General features: G+C 47.3%; 2 protein-coding genes across 2 annotated transcripts in view; one reads left to right on the top strand and one right to left on the bottom strand.

Moving 5' to 3' along the window:
* kmt2e (lysine (K)-specific methyltransferase 2E) overlaps positions 1-7367 on the top strand; it is a 72842-nt gene extending 65475 nt beyond the window's left edge. Inside the window, exons 19-24 of the mRNA XM_063217234.1 lie at positions 670-726; positions 990-1634; positions 2491-2828; positions 3591-3679; positions 3827-3906; positions 4360-7367. Of these exons, the coding sequence (XP_063073304.1) occupies positions 670-726; positions 990-1634; positions 2491-2828; positions 3591-3679; positions 3827-3906; positions 4360-5604 (2454 nt within the window). The 3' untranslated portion in view covers positions 5605-7367. The remainder of the gene's footprint in view (positions 1-669; positions 727-989; positions 1635-2490; positions 2829-3590; positions 3680-3826; positions 3907-4359) is intronic.
* Positions 7368-8758: 1391 nt separating this feature from the next.
* dnah6 (dynein, axonemal, heavy chain 6) overlaps positions 8759-21278 on the bottom strand; it is a 105110-nt gene continuing 92590 nt past the window's right edge. The window contains exons 69-80 of the mRNA XM_063217233.1: positions 21070-21158; positions 20355-20501; positions 19452-19590; positions 19056-19175; positions 18697-18818; positions 17536-17665; positions 15101-15228; positions 13363-13548; positions 12224-12296; positions 11609-11754; positions 10067-10289; positions 8759-9023 (exon numbers count right to left, since the gene is read on the bottom strand). Coding sequence (XP_063073303.1) covers positions 8920-9023; positions 10067-10289; positions 11609-11754; positions 12224-12296; positions 13363-13548; positions 15101-15228; positions 17536-17665; positions 18697-18818; positions 19056-19175; positions 19452-19590; positions 20355-20501; positions 21070-21158 — 1607 coding nt within the window. The 3' untranslated portion in view covers positions 8759-8919. The remainder of the gene's footprint in view (positions 9024-10066; positions 10290-11608; positions 11755-12223; positions 12297-13362; positions 13549-15100; positions 15229-17535; positions 17666-18696; positions 18819-19055; positions 19176-19451; positions 19591-20354; positions 20502-21069; positions 21159-21278) is intronic.

The raw sequence follows: 21278 nt of genomic DNA, 5'->3' as shown, positions 1-21278 counted from the left end.
ATGTCAGCCATGTGATGAACTTCGCGACGGAACTCGGGAGTTGTAGCCATGTAGTGTAATTTAGAACGCATTATTGAATTTTATTTAGTGTAAAGTTTCATTGTGTATAGTTTTGTGTTTTCAAACGGCTACATGAATGTAAATAACCAATTGTTTTTTGTGCTTCATTTGAACCTGTGTATGATCTTGCGAGTCGGTCCTAATTTCATTTTGAAAATGGTATTGAAAAGTCTTAAAATGTCTTAATTTTGACTTGCTAAAACCTGTAAACGCCGCGAGTTGGTCTTAATTTTATTTGGAAAATGGTATTGAAAAGTATTAAAATGTCTTAATTTTGACTTGGTCAAACCTGTAGACACCCTGGCCGCAAACCGCCCTCGAGACATAGGTTCCCCACCCCTGAACACGACTATGCCCTGGCTGAATCAGGCAATTACCTAGTTGAATTGGAGAGGTAAAACCTGGTCATTTGCAATATGTGGCGGTGGATTATAACTAATGATTCCAGGCCCATCTCTGCCTATAAATACCATGTAGGCCAAGATGCCTTGCCTTGGCATGGAGAAAGTACCACACTCTCTCGGCCTATCAGAAGCTTCAAATAAGAGATTTCAAGTGTTGGATTGCTGTTCTCTTAAACCTCATTTGTGCATGTTTTGGTGTTTTCAGGGTGAGATGTCTCAAGACAGTTCTCCAGAAGGCAGCAGGAGATCTAGTACCCAAGAGGTGAGTGCACTGACGTCTTAAGTACATAGTGTCGTGGTAAAAGTTGGGAACACTAACATTATGCCCTTACTAGAAGTAGCAGACTAGCATAACAGGCAGGCAAGGCAGGTTTATTTATATAGCGCATTTCATACACAGGTGCAACTCAATGTGCTTCACAAAGTTAACAAATGTAAATGAAAGGAAACAGGGAAGAAAGACGCAGTAGCTCGCAATGTGTGTCGTTTGTGTGACTAATAAGCCGTGTCCGTCCATATCACCAGGTGGAGCGAGCCCCGTCGTTGCTGTCGTCTCCAAGTGTGCGTCCCACCCTCCTCCCCCCTTCTTCCTCGGAGTCCTCCACGGCTCCCACCACCTCCTCGTCCTCCTCCTCGTCCTCCTCCTCCGCCTTGGACCAGAGGCCCCTCGGGGCGCAGAGCCCGTCCCACGACACCCAGGACTCTATAGCGGCGGCCGGAGGAGACGACGGAGTAGAACGCGAGACGGGGCCTGATGGAGAGCCCGTGCAGCAGTCCTCTGAGACCTCCACCCCCACCTACCCGCCCTGGATGAAGAGCCCCGAGCGCAGTGCAGCCGGTGGGGGCGGGGGAGGGAACCTCTCCTTCTCCCCAGTCAACTCCAACCTGAGGGACCTGACGCCCTCCCACACCCTGGAGATGGGTGGCTTCAGGCTGGACGCTTCGGGAGCTGTGGTGCCGGTGGTGGTGGCGGTAGCGGCAACAGGGGCAGCAGTGGCAGCTGGAGCTGCTTCTGGTGTTGTTGGCGCACCTGCGGCTGCTTTCACAGAGGGCGCGCCCTTCTACCCGTGTGGCGAAGAGGGTGCGGCGATGGGCTTCAGCCGCTCGCTAAGCGTAGATGGCAGTGGAGAGGGAGGGGGGAGCGCCCAGAACCCCCCACCCAAGAAAAAGGTGAGCTCGTCCTCAACCCACGTGTTGCCATAGGCTAGGTGCTGTCCTTCAAAAAGAGAACAGAATCCTTGTGCATCGTGAAGCATTCACTCCACGTGGAGTCACTCCACGAATGGTCACTCGTTTACCAAGGCCAACTTTTCTAAAGTTTTCCTTGCCGTTGCCTTCTGGAGCAAAAAACTAAATCAGAATTGTCAAAAGTAAAAGTAAATTCATGGTGTAAGTACAACACTAGCACGTGATTTTACATAGCTGTTACACCATTTACTCCATCGTACCTTATGAAGGCGATAGACTGTTGTTACTGAAAAACACAAAAACCTCACAAGAACCCACCAAAATTTGATCCAACCAGTGCAGAGTCAGCTGATCGTAAGACAAGTACACAGGTCCACTGGTTACTTGGATAAGGACACATATTTTTTTTCCTTTTTTTTTTCTTTTACTCTTGTCATCTCAATAAGTCAGCCTTCCATTTAGCCATCAGAGAATGTCACCGTCATAAGCCTTGAGAAAACATTTTTGTTGTCTGTGGGTAACTACGTTCTAAGTCGCTTTGGATCGCTGTCATAAAGTGATGTTGAAAATGTGTACATTATATTACTAAAATGTGGCTAAACCATTTGAGGAGTAAAGATTTTTCCCCAGTTCTTCTAGAATTTCACTTGAACACTCTGCAGGATTTTAACAAAGGGTTCTGTGGGAGCTGTAAAGTCCTTGTGACATCATAATGAGAACTCAAAATGTCAAAATTCTAATCGCATATTTGTGATGGTACTCCTCAAAGGGTTAAAAGTGTCTGTTAAATGTAATGCGACTATGCTGACTATGAGATGTGCTGCATTTCGTTTCCCAGGTGTCTTTGCTGGAGTACAGGAAGAGGCAGCGTGAGGCGCGGCGCAGTGGCGGCTCCAAGGCAGAGTGCAGCTCCCCTGTTGCCACGGTGCCGCCTGCAGACTTGTTCCATGGAGTCACCATGGAGACGGTTGTCCCGGAGGCACCGCCGCAGCAGCAACAGCAGCAGCAGCAGCCACAAGTGCTTCAGCAGCCTACGCCTCTGCCTCTGCCTCTGCCTCAACCTCAACCACAGCCTCAGCAGCAGGCGGCTCCCCAGGCAGCTGCCACACCCCAACAGCCAGGAGAGGAGGCAGACGGAGCCCCCCAGGGGGACAGAGAGGCCGGGGAGGGAAATTGGTAAGTGCCTGAAAACGTCTGTCTGTACGGACAAACATGTATTACACACACACACACACACACACACACACACACTCACTCGGTAGAAGAGAGGGTGGAGAGGGACAATGGGAAGTGCCTACATACATACGGCTGTACAGACAAACATGTATTACAGACCAGGGCTCTAAATTAACACCAGCCAACCGGCCAATGCTGGTGAAATTTCAATTTGGCTGGTAGAAAAGACCAACTTACTAGCCACTTTGACCCATTAGTGATTGTGTGTTTGACTAGTAAGATTAACATCCTCTAGGTAGTGGCTGGTAGTGAAAAAAGTTAAGTTAGGGCCCTGTTACAGACATACACACACTCTGCAAAAGAGAGGGTGGAGAGGGAGGGACAGTGGTTAGATTAAAAACACACACACACAAACATGGACAAGGGTTAGGGGTGAGTAAAACACACTCACCGTTGGGTGGTGATTAAATGGGACAGTTATACGTCTCTAACAAAGTCCAGTCTGGCTATTGATGAGCCATGTACTGCTTCAGGGTTCAAATTCAGGTTTTTCTACACTAAAGGAGTTTCCATGTAATTGCCAATACATCCACATCTAATGCAGATGAACGTGTTTGGTACTGATTTTAGATGGATATTGAAATGCCTTTTTTCACTCTCTCACCCCCTCTTTTTTCTCTCCCTGTCGGTCTCTTCCCCTCTTCTCTTCTCCTCTCTCTCTCTCCCTCTCTTCCTCTCCCCTCTCTCTCACCCCCTTCTCAGGACGTCGTCTACATCAGTGGAGCAGGCCAGAGAGCGCATCTACCACCGAGCCCTGTTGCTAAGTGACCATCGCAAGGACAAGGATGCAGGTAACCCAACACTCTATCTGTAGAGTTTACACACACACACACACACACACACACACACACAGACACACTTGCACTTACTTGCACACACACCGATACACACTTGTCTATCAGCAGATGAAAAGAGTGTGTGTGTGTGTTATTTCCCAGATGATGCAGAAAGTGGGGAGGGTGTGCCTGTGAGGGACTGTCCTTCCCCCAAGAGCTGCAAGAGTCCGCCTACACACACGGTGAGACACACACACACACACTTGAAATATGTATGTACACTCGCGCTTATAAAAACACTATTCAGCACACAATTCCACACCACGAAAACACACACACACACACACACACACACACACACACACACACACACACACACACACACACACACACACAGATATATCCACTTGGGGCCCTGCCGTGGCCAAACGGTAGGGCACTCATCTACCGTGCGCCTGACCTGGGTATGATTCCGGCTTGGCTCCTTTCCCCGCCTTTCCCCACTCGCTTCCTGTCACCACCTTCACTGTCCTATCATTAATAAAGTAAAAAAAAAAAAAAGACCAATAAATAAATAAATAATCACTTTGATGTCTTCAGAGTTTTGTCTGTATTGTAGCACAAATGGAATCATCGATATCTGAACAGTAGACTTTAAAGCATTATTGAACAATGTTGTTTGTTGTGTTTTGCAGCCATGTTCTCCCGGCCCCAGCTCTCGGCTCCCCAAGGAGGAGGAGTGTGAAACCCCGACGCGGCCCACCACGTCTTCTCAACAACAACAACAACAACAGCAACCACCCCAGGCGGCCCCCAAAACCCCCGTCACCCCCAAACCCACAGCCCCGCTCACCCCAACCCGACTGCACCCGCCCTCGTCGACCCCCCAGGGCCACTACACGGGCCCCCCACCCCCCTCGTCGCTCCTGCACTCCCCTAAGCCCTCAGCGCCTCTGCCAGCCTCGCCATTCCGAGGCCAGCGCTCCTTCCAGCCGACCAGCCAGCAGCCCCAGGCCCAGGCCGTCACGGTGGCCCCACCGCCATCGGGCCCCCCGCAGACGGCCCCCTTCGTCCCTTACGGCAGCCCGCAGAGCGCGCCACCCCCACCGCCGCCCCCTCCGCCTGCACCACCGGCCTCGGCGGCCTACTTCCCCGCCCAGAGCGCCCCGACGTCAGTCACCGTGGCCTCGCCGTTCCAGCCCTTCCAACCGGGAGTGGGAGTGGGAGTAGCGCCGCCCCCGCCGCCTCCCTTCGCCCCTCCGCCGGGCAGCCAGGCTCTGCTGCACCCCCAGCCCCATCCCCATCCCCCTCCCATGCACTACCAGACCTGCACCACAGGGGCGCCGCCCCCGCCTCCGCCGCCACCCCCACCCCCCACACACACACAGCAGCAGCCCCCGCCGGGTCCCACGCTGCTGCATGTCAACGTCAACATGGCGCCTCAGCACCAACACCAACACCAGGTGCTGCTCAGCTCCGCGCACCCACCACCTCCACCTCCACCTCCGCAGCAGGCCAGCCAATCACAGCTGGCCGCCGCTCTCAAACAGCAGCAGCAGCAGCAAGGCCCTCCCCCTCCCCCTCCTCCGCCGCCTCCCCCTGCCCCCTCGTCGGTCGTTTCGGCGCCCCCTCCCCTCCCCTCCCAGACACTGGGAGCCTATCAGGCGCCCCTCTTGCACCCCCCTCCGCAAGTGGGGGTGGTGGGACCTCCTCCCGTCTCCTCGTACTGCTCCCAAGTGAGCGGGCTGCCCCCTCCTCCTCCCCCACCTCCACAGCAGCAGCAGCAGCAGCCACAGCAGCAGAACCCCCCTCCCACACAGACTCAGCCCCTGCCCCTGCCCCAGGCACCTCAGAGCAGGGCGGGCACGGTTCCTCCTCCCCCTGGGGCACCACCACCCTCCTTCCACAACGCCGGCTACATGGGCACAGGGTGGCACTGACTGACTTAATGACTGACTAGCTGGCGCCACCACCAGGCAAGACCAGAAAAGACACCCCCTACCCCAACCCCACCTCTACCCACAATGCCCTGGTGACCTGAACTTAACACACACAAACCCACCCAGCCCAGCCCTCCCCTTTTGCCCCGTAGCTCGAACCTCGCACCAATGCCCTTCATGAACCAGCCTATAGACTCGCAATGAGAGAAAAACACACACAAAAGGAGGAATGGAAAGAGGAAGAGATAGAGGGGGAAAAGAGAGAGAGATGGATGGATGGAGGAGAGAGAGAGAGAGAGGGAGGGAGGAGGAAGAGGGGGGCCTGCTGCCACACCTGTGTACCATAGCCACCCCTGCACCTTCCCCTTCCCCTCCCCGTTGTAAATACTTTTTTTATTATTATCTTATGTACCTGACCACCATAGCCGATGGAAAAACATCAACGGAGTAAAGGACGGGAGGGGAGAAGGAGGAGGAAGAGGAGGAGGAGGAGGATGAGGATGAGGATGAAAATGAGGGGGACCGAGGGGGCGACAAGAAAACGCCCCCATCATCAAATCAAAAGAGGAAATAGAATAAAAAAGACTTTGTCATACACATACACACAGACACACAAACATATACATACAGAACAGTATACACAGACAGTATACTTAAAAAACTGTTCAAGCAAATCTCCTTAAACAAGAGACTTAAAAATGAGGTGTAATATGAAGATGGACGATTTAACACCCCACCCCCCAATTCCACCCTGTAATGTCCCACCCACCCAACTACCCACCCAACCCTGACCCTGTCCTCCCCTCCCCTCCCCTCCCTCCCTCCCTCCCTCCCTCCGTCCTTTCCCAGCGTCCTTTTCAGGGCGCTATTCTTGTCTTTGACTTTGTTTTTATTTTTGTAGTAACCTTCACTTTTGGTGGAGAGTCCCTAGCTCTGTGTTTCCCTTATCCCCCACCCCACCCAATTGTTTGTCTAGAGTCGACCCCACTCTCACCTTCTCCAAACACCAACCACCACCCCCCACCCCCTAGCCTGCACTTTTCTGTATTGATGGACATTCCAAACTAACCCCACCCCCCATCCTCTCTCCCCTTCCTCCCTCCCACCCCATCCTCTCTCCTCTTCCCTCCCTCACTCCCTCCATCCTCTCTCCTCTTCCTTCCCTCCATCCTCTCTCCTCTTCCCTCTCTCCTCTGCCTTCTCTCCCTCCCTCCTGCCATCTTCTCTTCTCTTCCTTCCTCCCACCCCTTCTCTTCCTCCCTCCCACCCCTTCTCTTCCTGTCTTTTATGTCTGCACCGTTTTGTTTTATCTAGTGGCTCATTATAGCAAAACAAGAGTTAAAGGAAAAAATAAATAAATAAACACACACCGCTTTTTGTAAGAAAAGAAACCAAGAAAAAAAATACAGAACTATTATTTTTTTTATTCCATGTAACAAGGAAAACTAAAAAAAAGAAGAAACTATCTGCTCACCGCTGTAGCGATTCAAAGGAAGAACACAAGTGAGTGATGTGGTAGGCCGCTTCACTGCAACCCCCTGTAGTCTGCACTTGCGTGTGTGTGTGTGTGTGTGTGTTTGTGAGTGTGTGTGTGTGTGAGAGAGAGAGAGAGAGAGAGAGGGCGCGTGTGTGTGTGCATGTGAGAGAGAGTCTGTGAGAGAGAGGGAGAATTTGTGAGCACGTGCTTCAGTGTGTGTGTGAGGTGAAGGAAGACTTGCATACTGTATTAGTTTGTTAGTGTTTCGGTCACGTGTGTGTGTGTGTTTCTGAAAGCTAGAGGGTTGATCTTTGGTAATGAATAGGAAGTGCAGTGGAGCGGTCTGCTTGGCATAGGCACCTCTACACAAGTTAAACGTGTGTGGTGGAATAGGCGTGTGTGTGTGTGTGTGAGGGTTGCGGAGAAGTGTGGTGGAGACTTCACCTCCCCTCACCTCTCTCTCCCCCTCCGGGTCATCAGCGGTTTATTTTTGAATATCAATGGTTATTTGTAGAAAGTGTAATTTAATTGTATAGGTGCTTTTACTCTTTACCCAGCTGTCTTCACAACACAAACAGGATGTACATATTCGCTTCCTTCCTTCTCTTCCTTTTTGTTTTTATTTTCTATTTTTATTTCTTCTGCTTGTACAATTCGCTCTCCCCCCACCCCACATGCCCATTTTGGACTATAAAACAAGGCTGTACATAAAAGGAGTGCTCGCTCGATCGATCGACAAAAAATGATAAAACAAAAACGCTGAATGTTTCTGTGACCTGTAGCACTATTTTTATTTTCATTTTTTTCTCTTCTCTCCTTCCTTTTCCTCTCTGGACTATTCTATTTTGTCCTTTCTTTTATTTTTTATTTCTGTATGTGTGTGTGCGTGCGTGTAATGTGTGAGTGAGTGTGTGTGTGCGTGCGTGCGTGTGTTTATGTGTGTGAAGAGAGACTCACAGACACAGCACTGGTTGGCTATTTTCATGGTTCATTATAATAAATCACTGTAATGACAGTTTTATACCATCTTGGCTCTCTGGACTATGTGTATGTCTGCAGGTGTGTGTGAGTGCATAGGAGTGTGTTGTGCACATGTGTCTGTGTGCATGCGCATGTGTCTGTGTGCATGCGCATGTGTCTGTGTGCATGCGCGCACCCACGCACGTGTGTGTGAGAATGAGAGAGGGGAACAACGAGACTGAATATGTGTATGAGGGTTTGCATCTGAAATTGGGATTCTTAACAAAGGATATTATTGGAGGATGAAGAGACTATGAAGAAATGCTATTCAAGGCACTCCAAAATGTAAACTACACTGCATTCTCGCAGAAACTGCAAAAAGTGGGCAAAAATTCAGAGTCAGAGTCTAGACCTCTCTAACAAAGTTCCAACCACGTTTATAGGTGATAATGTTCAGTTTATGGTTGAAGACTTTTTCTCACTCTTTTAATCTATAGAGCTGGGTGACTTCATTGCCGGAACATTCTATCATTGTTTCCTATGGGGACCAAAATCGCCAATAATGGGAAAAAAAGACAAGAGATACGGCCACGCAACCGGGCCGGTCGTTTTAGAGTTTGAATGGTGTCTCTCGAAAAACAGACTGCTTACCTTTTGACAAGGGATCCACTGACCCACCCTCACTCACACACTCAAACACCAGGCCACCCAAGCTGCTCATGATTATCTGTGCCATTTTAATCAATAGAGTTGTAGAGGGCATTTACAGTAAGAGGGGAGTACAAAAACATAAAATAAGGTCTCCAAGGGAGCAGTAGGGGAGAGGGGCGGAGAGGAAAGTGCAAAGACAGCCGAGACGAGGCAGGACCGACTCTGCATCACTCGTTGAGTTGGCATAGCAACGCGGAGCCCTTAGCGATCCAGTAGTCACTTGGCCTCTTGGAGGGGAGCAGCACTGTGATCACGAAGTTGGTGGAGTGGCCTGAAGGGGGCAGAGGTGAGCACAACAGCACATACACATTAAGGTCAGTAAGCGGGTAGGTATTTTTAATGCTCAAAGCACAGACCTAAAGGTCTGTGGCTTATAGTCAATGAAGTTTACGATAAATAGTGGGTATGGACGTGCAATTTATAGTCATCATTTTGTCCATTGTTATGTCAAGATATTTTGTATTAATATATTTGCATATTTTAACATTATGCTGCACTTAACAATTTACAAAGCACTTCCAGCTCTTATTCAAGTAGACAGGGAGCAAAAGCAACTTCACAACTGAGTTCTTTTATGGATGAACTAGTGTTGCAACTAGTTAAGGTCCAGGTTTTTCCTGATTGTCCAGGATTTTAATGACCTGTCCAGGAAAAAAAAATACTTTCCTCTACAATGAATGAAGGATGCCATTGCGTACAAGCAAACGGGTCGATTGAGGGTTTTTTTTTCAGACAGAGGTGGCAACCCTAGAATGAACCCACTATACTGCCCTACAATCTTAGAACGCAGTAACTCTGAAAACGGCAAACTGAGAAAAAAGGCTTCAAAGTTTTCCATATGGCGCGACAACGGTGTTGTCGGTAAATTGGTGGTGACACTTCCTGGTAATGCTTGTTTAGGATAGAAATTTAATGCACACAAAAAACCCCCCAAAAAAACAACATTTATGTGTCTTTTTGCCACAAAAAACAGACTTACTGCGTTCTTGGCTGGTATTACTGCCACAAAATGGAGTTACTGCAGGAGTTACTGCGTTCTTAGCTTGTATTACTGTCTACTCCAAAACCAGTCCCATTGGAACGTGCAGCAGTAACTCGCCGAATTACTGCGTTTTTGTTTAACCTTTTTTGGGTAATTTTTGCACTTTCAAAATGAGTTTTCTCCAAAACGGGACGGTGTTGGACCACCATTTTTGGACACAAGACAAATGAGGTAGTTTAGAACCGATTTCCGATATAAATTTTTTTTCGACCATTTTGAGTTACTGCGTTCTAGTATTGCACGGCAGTAAAGACAATAAGCATAACCCTTACCTGTGGTGGACAGTGTGCCTGCGCGTACGGAGGTCTTGTAGAGGGGCGCGTGGTAGAGCAGGGGGTCGGGCACATAGTTCTGCTGCGGCTCGAAATGCACCACGGGCAGCATGGGGTTCATCTGGCGGTGCAGCGCGTCCTCGATCACCATGTCCTCATCGTCCCAGCGACTCGCATCCATGTACATGCCGTGCACCAGCACGCCGTCCTCGATGACCGGTAACTATGGAAACCATATGACAAACATGGTTAGAATCTTCTGAAGTTAAAGCAACACCAGGTAATTTTTTAAAACTTCGACAACCATAGAATGAGGATATGATTAGATTTAAAGCAAAACATTTTTTTTATCAGGCCATGAACACAGGGTTCTTTCCATCATCCAAACTCCCATTCTCCCTTGTGCTTGTGGCCTTGTGATGACATTGCAAGACATTGATGACAGAATATCTTGCAAAAGTGCAATTCAAAGGTTATTTTCTGTACATTAGAGATTTTTATGATATTTTAATGATATTTATTCATTCATTCATTCTGCCTCTACCCTGTCTTGATATGTTGTATGTCATGCAGGCTGACTAAATAAAGCATGCTCTGTTAATCACCTGCACTGTAGATAGGCATGTGATGGAGTGAAGTGGAGTAACACACGACACCACCCCATGCTGTGCAGGGGTTTCCCTGGACAGGGATGGACTACTCATCAGAGCGGTAAAACCCTATGCAGTATACCATAGTAAAGAAGAAGGATCACCGCACACTGGTGGACTTAGTTTTGCTGTTGAATGGGTACAACCTAGCCCACGAGGGGGCAACCCAACCAAACCAAACCTATGCAGTATACTTCCTATTAGCACACAGGCTTCTAATCCTACTTTTCCAAAGATTAGAAACTAGTACCACAGTGTTCTTCTGCACATGTAAATGGAATTTTCCGCGACTTCTTTTAAACCGAATACTGACAATGTTCTGAAGTGAAGAAAGTAATATGAAGTGCTCAGGAATTGTAGAAAATCTTGAAGATGCTCTTTGGTGTGGGGAACAACAAAGTGACATCAAAAAGGAGGGAGTCCAATGCACTCTTCTTATCCAAAAAAATCTAAAAAGTATTTTATAAACATGGCTATTTTTAAAGTGAAAAACATAATCAGGGCAGACACCCAAGCATAGTGATGCAGAGCCTCAAGAAGAGTGCCTCGAACTCCCTCCTTTTTACCGACAATGTTCTGCCAGACAAAAGTGTTGAAGAAGGTAGGTCTGCACACTGCGAATAAGCTTCAAGACGCCTGTCTGTCTATTTGATTGACACCCTCGGTTGCCCTGCCCTGTCGCGGCGGGTGAATGAATCATGTGATATCGGTCACAGCTTCTTCCTGTTACCCGTATGCCTGATGAAGATCCAGGATGATCGAAACGTTGCTTTTTAAATCAAGTTTTTTTTTTTAGCTTATTCGCAGTGTGCAGACTTACCTTCTTCAAATGTTCTGTTTGAAACCAGAATACTCTGTGCATGTAGCTCAGTGGCAGTGGCAGTGGCCTCACCTCTTCGTCGATGTCCACATCATCCTCCTCCTCCTTCAGCTTCTCAGCTGCCACCGCCTGGTCCCGGTACACAGGCACCATGTTGAAGCAGAAGTTCAGCTCATCGATGGGCAGGTTGTACTTACGTGCATGGTTCTGAAGGGCTCCTGAGAAGACAAAAGGTAAAGGAGGAAGACTTAAAGTAGAGGAGCTTGAGGTAGAGACTCATTTAGGGCAGTAGAACCAAACCTTTGTTCTAATTAATTAACATGCAAATTAGGCTTGGAGCAAAGAAGAAAGTTGCCTTTGAATTTAGGTATAAGGAATTTACCAATTGGGCATTTTGTTAACACGTAAACACAGTTTTAGCTGCCTATGTTTAGTGTCAGATTGGCAATATTATATGATGATGATGATGATGATGAGAGACTTTATTAATCCCCACAGGAGAAATTGAATGCCACCTGGCCATCCACACAGCACATTCCAGACACATAGACAAACATATAATAAATAAGAGCTAACAATAAATAAGCAATAAGAAACAATACACAATAGACAGATACACAAAGAGGAGCTAGTTACCAAACCTCAAATGTTATCAAAGGGAAAAGTAACAGATTAAAGATGACATGCCTGTGAGAAATCCCTGTGGGAAGAAGAGTCCAGAGATCCAGAAGGATCTGGGCTGGCCAGACGTGATCCAGTTCTGCCAGGAGAAACACATGGAGAACACAATCAGTCTGTTAAATCGGTTACATCCCATTGGTCCGACAGCCCAGTAGTCCGACCACACACATGTACCTTGCCCAAACCAAAACAATTCCTAACCCTAACCGTCATTAAAGACATGTTCTGTCAGTATACAATTATTAGCGCCATCATTTTGTAATTATTCACTTTTAAGTTACCTGAAAAGTTAAAACTATGCCCAAACCAAAACAATTCCTAACCCTAACCATCAGTAGCCTGAGCCTTATGCTCCTCTATGGCTTATTGTCTGACTTATGGGCTGTCGGACTAATGGGCTGCCTGACCAACCACTCTTAGTCGCATGTGCTACTTCAAGTTACAAGCTAGCAACTGTCATTGAATCTTATGGGTCCAGCTAGCACAGTGACATTCAAATTCAGAAACAGCAGTGAGTTACAATATGGGGGTGAAGTGCCACAATGTGAACCTTCACCTTTAATAGAGCACATGAATGGCCTATTTCAGGAGAATTGTTGACTTTGGTATAAAAGAATTGGCAGTTGCATGACAATTGGCAGAAATACGTACTTTGTGAGGGCCACTGTTTTGGAAAAAAGCCCAGGCCACACAAAAATTCAATATGACAGAAGGACTAAATGAATGCAAATTAGCCAAAGCAATTGAGAAGGATCTATGCCATTTTGATGGTACTGACTATTTATGTGGGAGAAGGTCTAGTGCTGATTCAAGAATGAGCTGTTTTGGGAGGTATGCAACATTTTGCTAGTTATCTGATTTGTTGTGCAGAAGTGTAAGAATGTTTAGCCAAATTACCCAAAATGTATAGAAATGTCATCTCGGTTTCAAGAAATTAGCCAAACCAATCGAGAAAAACTGTAAAGGTGGAACCTTATTTAAAATATCAACAACAGTATCTTTCCTAAAAAAACTGCAATGACCAATTCGACACCTTGTATATACAACTTGGTCACGCATACATGAAAAGCACTGAATAATTGTGTGTGAGTGTTTTTGTGTGTGTGTGCATTACAGTAGCCCATGTTAGTGGCATGCCAACTGACCTCTACAAATTGTGTGCGCAGGGTGAGGTCCTTGACCCAGCTGGCGAGGGGCTTGAGGGAGGGGTATGCGGCGTTGGCCCAGTGGCCGGGCACCTGGTTGCTCAGGAAGCTGTTGTAGATGCGTTCCATCTCCTCTGACATCACCACCAGACCCGCTATGGCCTTCTTCAGGGTGCCCAACGACGTCTGGGAAACATCCAAAAAAAAAAAAAGATAAAAAAATTGATTGATGATAGGACAGTTTGAGAGGTGGACAGGAAGTGAATAGGGAGAGAGACAGGGAGGGGTCGGCAAAGGACCCAGGCCAGGAATCGAACCCGGGTCGGACGCATGGCAGACGAGTACCCTACCAGTTGGCCACGGCAAGGCCAGGAAATGGCGACATTTTTACATTACATTTTGTTGCATTATACAGAGGTGTCAAAAGTAAAAGCACACTACAACACTAGTACATGATATTACATAGTAGCTGTTACACTAGCTACTCCATTGTACCTAATGAGGTAGATAGACCGTGTTGTTACTGAGAAACACAAAAACCAAGAACAGGTACATGTGTGTTGATCAGTCAGTGGATATACTATATGCACTAAGAGAAATTCAAATTATTGGCTTAAGCACGATTCTCATGGGATAAATATTACCTATGGATCACTGATATGGAGCATGTGCAGCAGGTTGTTGAAGAGTATGCTTACCGGGCGAATACACAGCCGTGACAAGCTCAAGATTGCGGCAAGAGTGATACGAGCGATAGAAGCAACAGCGTAGGTCCGTCAAAAGCTGAATGCAAGCATTCCAACATTCCCATTGACTATGGCAGCTGTTGCCGAACCGCATATCATAGCTAATTTACATAATATTGTCTGGAGTTCAACTGCAAATTGTCACTCGAGTTGCGCAAATCGCCTCTTTTTGTCTCTTGTGTCGCCCGCGACTCAATACAAAGTCAATTCAACATGATCTCCAAAAATTCTGTGCTCCTGGACACGGATGTTAAGGACACGAAATCCGTGTCCAGGAGCACGGATTTTGCCAAAATTCCGTGCTCCTGGACACAGAATTGTTTTCCGTGCTCCTGGACACAGAATTGTTTTCTGTGATGGACACACAGAAGTGCTCTCTCTATACTCCCACAGCTCTATGTTTCCACAGTCTTTGACCTCAGTCAAATATTTTTTCTCCAAAAAAACATTTCTTACTGACAGGTTAGGGTTAGGGATTGTTTTGGTCTGGGCACAGCTAGTATTCTTTCATTCATTATATGAATTTAATAGCCTATCAACCAACTGGAAAAGGTATTTCTCAAAAATATGTATTTAATGACAGGTTAAGGTTAGGGAATGTTTTGGTCAGGGTACAACTTCAATTGCTATAGCATTATTTTGCTTAGGATTAGCATTTGGTATGTATTTTCTAATGATAGAATTAACACAGTGCGGTGGAAATATAGAAAGCAGTTCCTTGTGCCCATCACGGAAAACAATTCCGTGTCCAGGAGCACGGAATTTTGGCAAAATCCGTGCTCCTGGACACGGATTTTGTGTCCTTAACATCCGTGTCTAGGAGCACGGAATTTTCGGAGATCAGGCTGGTCAATTACTTCTGTTGCTGGACTCGCTCATGTCGCGCTTGGTCTATTCGTGCCTTTAGTGTGTGTGTGTGTGTGTGTGTGTGTGTGTGTGTGTGTGTGTGTGTGTGTGTGTGTGTGTGTGTGTGTGTGTGTGTGTGTGTTTACCCGGAGTACGCGTAGCAGGTTGTTGAAGCGGTCCACCTCCTGGCCCAGCACTGTGGTGAGGGAGTTGAGGCGGCCGTTCTCATCACGCTCAAACAGACTCTCAGCAGCATCATCCATATCCAAACGCACTGAGGAGGGGAAGAGAAGAGAAGAGAAGAGAAGAGAAGAGGAGAGGAGAGAAGAGAAGAGAAGAGAAGAGGAGAGGAGAGAAGAGAACAAAACAGAACAGTACAGAAGAAAAGGGAGGGAGAAAAGAGAAGAGAAGAGAAGAGAAGAGAAGAGAAGAGAAGAGAAGAGAAGAGAAGAGAGGAGAAGAGAAGAGAAGAGAAGAGAAGAGAGGAGAAGAGAAGATAGGAGAAGAGAAGAGAAGAGAAGAGAAGAGAAGGGAGGGATAGGAGAGAAGAGAAGAAAAGAGAAGAGAAGAGGAGAGGAGGGAGAGAAGAGAAGAGAGGGATAGAAGAGAAGGGAGGGATAGGAGAGAAGAGAAGAAAAGAGAAGAGAAGAGGAGAGGAGGGAGAGAAGAGAAGAGAGGGATAGAAGAGAAGAGAAGAGAGGAGAGGAGAGGAGAAGGGAGGGATAGAAGAGAAGAGAAGGGAGGGATAGGAGAGAAGAGAAGAGAAGAGAAGAGAAGAGAAGAGAAGAGAAGAGAAGAGAAGAGATAGATTATATTGCAGAGGAGGGGAAAAGGATGGCAGAACATTTATTCATTTTCTGTTGACCTTCATACTTTCGCCAATTAAAGAACCTCTTTCCTGACACTGTTATTAATACAGTGCTAACACATCATTAGTATTCCCACAGGCGGTGGATGAATGATTTGAATGAATGAATGAATGAATGAATGAATGAATGAATGAATTATTTATTTTTCTTCACACCATCATTTACACTTTCAGTTACATGTCATGAAAATTGAACCTAGGTCGGCCACATAGCAAACGAGTCCCCTACCTTTTATGCCACTGTCAAGATGCATCATAATCTTAGAACTGTATGACCCATTTCATATTCCATTAATATTCCATTTCATTTTACATCTCCCAATACCTGCAGCAAGCTCACACCTAGTGTATATCAGGAGATGGGGTCACCTGATTCCCACTGAGGTACTTCATCAAGAGACTGATGAAGTGTTTATAGACTGTGACTGCCCTGAAATGTGTCACGTTGGATTTGTTGTTAATCTGACAAAAGTCCAGTCAGTCAGGTCCATGTGGTCCTGCTACAGTATTGGGCTTTCTTATACTATGAAGGAAGAGAACACGCAGCACTGGACAAATCGTCCATGGAAATTCATGAGAAAACTCAAGATTGGCAAGTGTCCGCAAATATTTCGGCTGCTTCACTGCCAAATGCACGTTTTGTTTATAAAATGAAAGTTCGGGAGATGCGTAATGAAATTTGACAGATCTAAATTATCACCTGCTCCGTATTCCCTGCTCGTGTGTCATTCCTCCATTTTTTGCGCGCTAGTACAGGCACGCCTACCTTCCCACCTGAATCTCTTTCCCTTCAATTACTAACACCGTATTTATTCCCCACTCACCTGCGCCGAGTCAGAAACTCGCTTTCTCACTCGTACCCTCCATCCGCCCCTATCGCCCCCTATCTTCATCTTTTCGAGCGTTTTATCCAGGATTCCGCCCTCGCGCCTCCTTGGTTCCATTCGCTCTCCCAATAACCGGCATGGGGGTGTCCGCTCAGAGCTCGCACATATTCGCGGGCGCGGGTATTGTCCGAGCTCTCAGTGGGAGCCCCATACTCCCGAGCCCATGCATCGGCTTTAATCATAACCAGGATTTGGGCTCGGCAGTAATTTCAGCACCATGGCCAGCGACCTTGCCCAACACGCTATTTTCGCTATTTGCTTTTAACTCATGTTCCTCGAGTGCAGTGGTCCAGCGACCCCGTAAAGCACTTTCATGATTTCTCGAGTGCAGTGGTCCAGCGACCCCGTAAAGCACTTTCATGATCGCTTCGCCGCGCGGACGATCACGAGAAGCCCGTTCTCCAGCGAGAACGAAGATGTATGCATACATAGGCTACTGAATTCTAATTTCAGATAGCGCACTTATGAAGTGAGAATTATCTCGTCTTACTACTGAGCCAAGATATGTAGCTGAACTTTTGGCTCTATTCTATCGGTATCAAGATTCAAACACACACACACACACACACACACACACACACACACACACACACACACACACACACACACACACACACACACACTCTCTCTCTTTCTCTTTCTATCTCTCTCTCTCTTTCTGTGTCTCTCTGTCTCTCTGTTTCTTTCTCACACGCGCACACACACACACACACACACACACACACACACACACACACACACACACACACACACACACACACACACACACACACACACACACACACACACACACAGACACACTCCCAAAGCCTGTCCCTGTGCTCACCGGGTATCTTGGCCAGGATGGACTCGGCCAGCTCGTTTACGATCTCGTCGGTGCTCTTGCCCCCCCCTCCGGCGGAGGAGCGCGGCTGCACCTCCAGAATAGTGTTGATCAGAGTCATGGTCTCCTGCCTCTATAGGGAGAACAGAGAGAGAGAGAGAGAGAGAGAGAGAGAGAGAGAGAGAGAAAGAGAGAGAGAGCGAGAGAGAGAGAGAAGGAGGAAGGAAGGGGGGAGAAAGATAGAGAGAGAGAGAAGGAGAGAGGGAGAGAGAGAAAGAGAGGGAGAGAGGGAGAATGAGAAATGGAAAGAGAAGGGGGAATAGGAGGGATGAAGGATGAAAGAAGAGATGGTATCGAGACAAGGATGGAGGGAAGTGTGGTAGGAGGGAAGGAGGGAGAGTGGGAGGGAGAGAGAGAAAGAGGAGAGAGGAGAGGGCTGATGATGAGTACAGAGCTGGCTCCAAGTGTTACTTCGGTGAGAAATAAAAGTGATTAAAAAAAGACAGTGCCTACATTTAATTGAATACATGCCTTAATTTCCCATCAATAAAGTACTCTCATCTGTCTTACCAAACCGTTTGAGCACTTTGAACTGCAAAGTGAGTGAACAGTGCTAAACCGATGTCTCTTTTATTTACACCATTTATTACATATAATAATTTACACAAATCATTTGGTACATGCTTTTGTATGTACAATATGTGACATTAATTAAAGGAGAATTCCCGTCAATTTCACCATGCATTGCTCACGGCACCAAACTTGTCCGTACCCAGTGACGTAGCATTTTTTTTTCTCTTTCCCTTTCTGAGAGCCTGGCCATTTTAACGGGCAAGGTAATCTGTAATATGATTTAAAATGAGGCACTGAATATTGTCCCAAGTTATTGTGAGGCAGGATTTCCGCAACTGACTCCAATGTAAATTCAACTCATGATTCCCATGACTGATCCCCAGGGCTGGACTGGCCATCTGGCATACCGGGCATTTTCTGTTGGGCCCTGCACCCTCGTGGGCCCCTATTTTCAGAAATAAAAAAATATATATTTTTTTTAGTTCTGCACCACTAATTATGAGCGGCCCCTTTAAGCCAAAAGTGCCCGGGCCCTATTTCTCCCCCATTCCAGCCCTGCTGATCCCCACAGTGTGGCGGAACAGTACAGACCTGGAAGGCCAGGTTGGCGTTCTCGTGCATGCCGAAGATCTCTGGGTCGTCGATCAGCGGCAGGTTCTCTATGTACTGCTTGTATTCCGCCAGGCTGTCCGAGTTCAGCGCATAGTAGATCCCTACATGAAAGCAGCCAGGAACGCCAAGAAGTTAGTACAGTATACAGTAGTCCATTTAAGACCAGTCAGCCAGCCATGAGTTTAGATGAGCTCACTCTCCTCTTTCCTGTGTGTGTGTGTGTGTGTGTGTGTGTGTGTGTGTGTGTGTGTGTGTGTGTGTGTGTGTGTGTGTGTGTGTGTGTGTGTGTGTGTGTGTGTGTGTGTGTGTGTGTGTGTGTGTGTGTGTGTGTAGCGTACCTGATTCGGAGTACTTGTACCCCATGGCCAGTGTGGGTGGGGAGAAGAAGCCTTTGAGGATGGTGCGGAGACACCGCTGGTCCCACTCATCTGTCACCCGGCCACCATACGTGATCTCACCTGGGACAGACCACACACACAAATAATGACACATACACGTAGATTTACACAGATACTGTATACAGTGTACGTACACACTGATAAAAGCACAATATGGATTCATGCTATACACATACATCAACACGTGTGCACATGTTGAAGGTATAGTAACATGACTTTTTGTTGGATGTTTCATAGGCCCAGCCATATTGATCCATATTGCTATGGGCTGGTGTACGTACGCCACACACACGTCACGCACGCACACACACACACACACACGCCGTGCTAGTGTACCTGTGATATAGACGAGGGCGTCCCATGGGATGTGACCAGACTGGCAGTAGAGGTTGAGGTTGAGCAGGGCACACTCGCGGTCGCTGTCGTTAAACTCGTACCTGATGTTCCAGCCCAGAGGACCAAACTTCTTCCTCTCCTGCAGGGGGAGATAAAGACACGTTCAGAGGAGTAGATATGTGCACATCCCACCTGATGGGCCAGGTGCAGGACAATCAAAGCAATAATCCAGGTAAAAAGGAAGTACTTGCGTTGTGATTGGTGGACCTGTTGTGGCAATCCTACAAGGGCACTGCTGTTTCTCAATGCTCTTGGGTGTCTCTATCTCCCGGTAGAAAGGAATAAAGTCCGCAAACACGGCTTGTCTGGTTTGCGGACTTTATTCCTTTTTACCGGGAGATAGAGACACCCAAGAGCATTGAGAAACAGCAGTGCCCTTGTAGGATTGCCACAACAGGTACACCAATCACAACGCAAGTTTTTGTTTTACTCTTCAGTCATTGGGCACGGTCGTGATGAAGCAGAGCTGCTTTTCCTAGGCAGCGCGCATGCACACTTTGCCAGTATGATGCATTCTGGTTAGAATTTTCTAACCACTATGCATCAAACTGGCAAAGTGCGCATGTGCGCTGCCTAGCAAAAGCAGCACTTCATCACAAATATGCCCATTGTAACATTTTCAGAGTTATTTCCAGTCTGTTGTGTAAGAGCTGTAGAGATGAAATTACACTGGCTATCTGCATAATTTTTCCTGACTTTTGATTCTTTTTTATTTCACTCTCCACAGTGTTGTAGAGTCTGGATTTTATAGACGTTTAGAAGTTTCAGTATGTATGCAATGCATATAATGTTACAGTGTGGATGCAATGCATGTGATTCTTGTTCACGCCTCATATACAGTACCTGTATGATGGCGTGGAAGAAGCAGACCCCGAAGATGATCTTCCTCCACTTGCGGCCCAGGATGTGCTCCTCGAAGAAGCTGGGCGTCACCTCCGTGAAGGCCCGGCGGATGTTGGCACGCAGCCCCTTGGGAGGCTCGTTGGTCACCTGTGGTCATTGCATTACATTCCCGCACAAAGATGATAAAAAACGTACATGCCTTATAACATTTTATATGGAAATAAGCCAACTTTGTTGCACTAGAAGAGTGTGGAGGAAGGTAACATGCGAAGGTGAGAGTGGGGGCCGGCGTAACAAAGGTGCCCACCGACCTGGAACGTGGTTCAAACAGCTAAGGAACTGCAGTGTTATGCCAGGGAACTGGGTTCGATTCTGATCCGATGCCGTTCAACAATCCTCCCCCATCTCTCTTTCCCACTCACTTCTTTTTGGGTTTTTAAAAAATATTTTTTTGGGGTCTTTTTACGACTTTATGTCGACAGGACTGTGTGAGAGATGGACAGGAAGCGAATTGGAGAGAGACGGGGAGGGGTCAGCAAAGGACTCGGGCCCGGAATCGAACCCGGGTCAGCCGCATGGCAGGCGAGTGCCCTTCCGGTTGGCCACGGCAGGGCCTCCCACTCACTTCTTGTCACCATCTCAAGCTGTTCTATCAAATAAAGGGACTAAAGCCCTTATAAGAAAATAAATAAATAAGAAAAAGAAAGGTGCCCACCTTAACAGAGTTCTGCAGGACAGTGACAGGGAAGACTTTGGTGGGCATGGAGCTCAGGAAGAGCCTGAAGTTGTCATGGATGACCGTGCCTGGAATGAGGATCGCAATTGGACATGATTGAAATGAATCCCAGTTAAAAGCTGTGCAGTAAGATTTTTCCTTTTGATTTTTTTTTGCACAAGATAGTCTCGCACAAGATATTGTCTCCT

Source organism: Engraulis encrasicolus, chromosome 15, assembly GCF_034702125.1.
Source record: "Engraulis encrasicolus isolate BLACKSEA-1 chromosome 15, IST_EnEncr_1.0, whole genome shotgun sequence".
Classification (NCBI taxonomy): Eukaryota; Metazoa; Chordata; class Actinopteri; order Clupeiformes; family Engraulidae; genus Engraulis; species Engraulis encrasicolus.
This window is presented reverse-complemented; position numbering and strand designations above follow the sequence as displayed.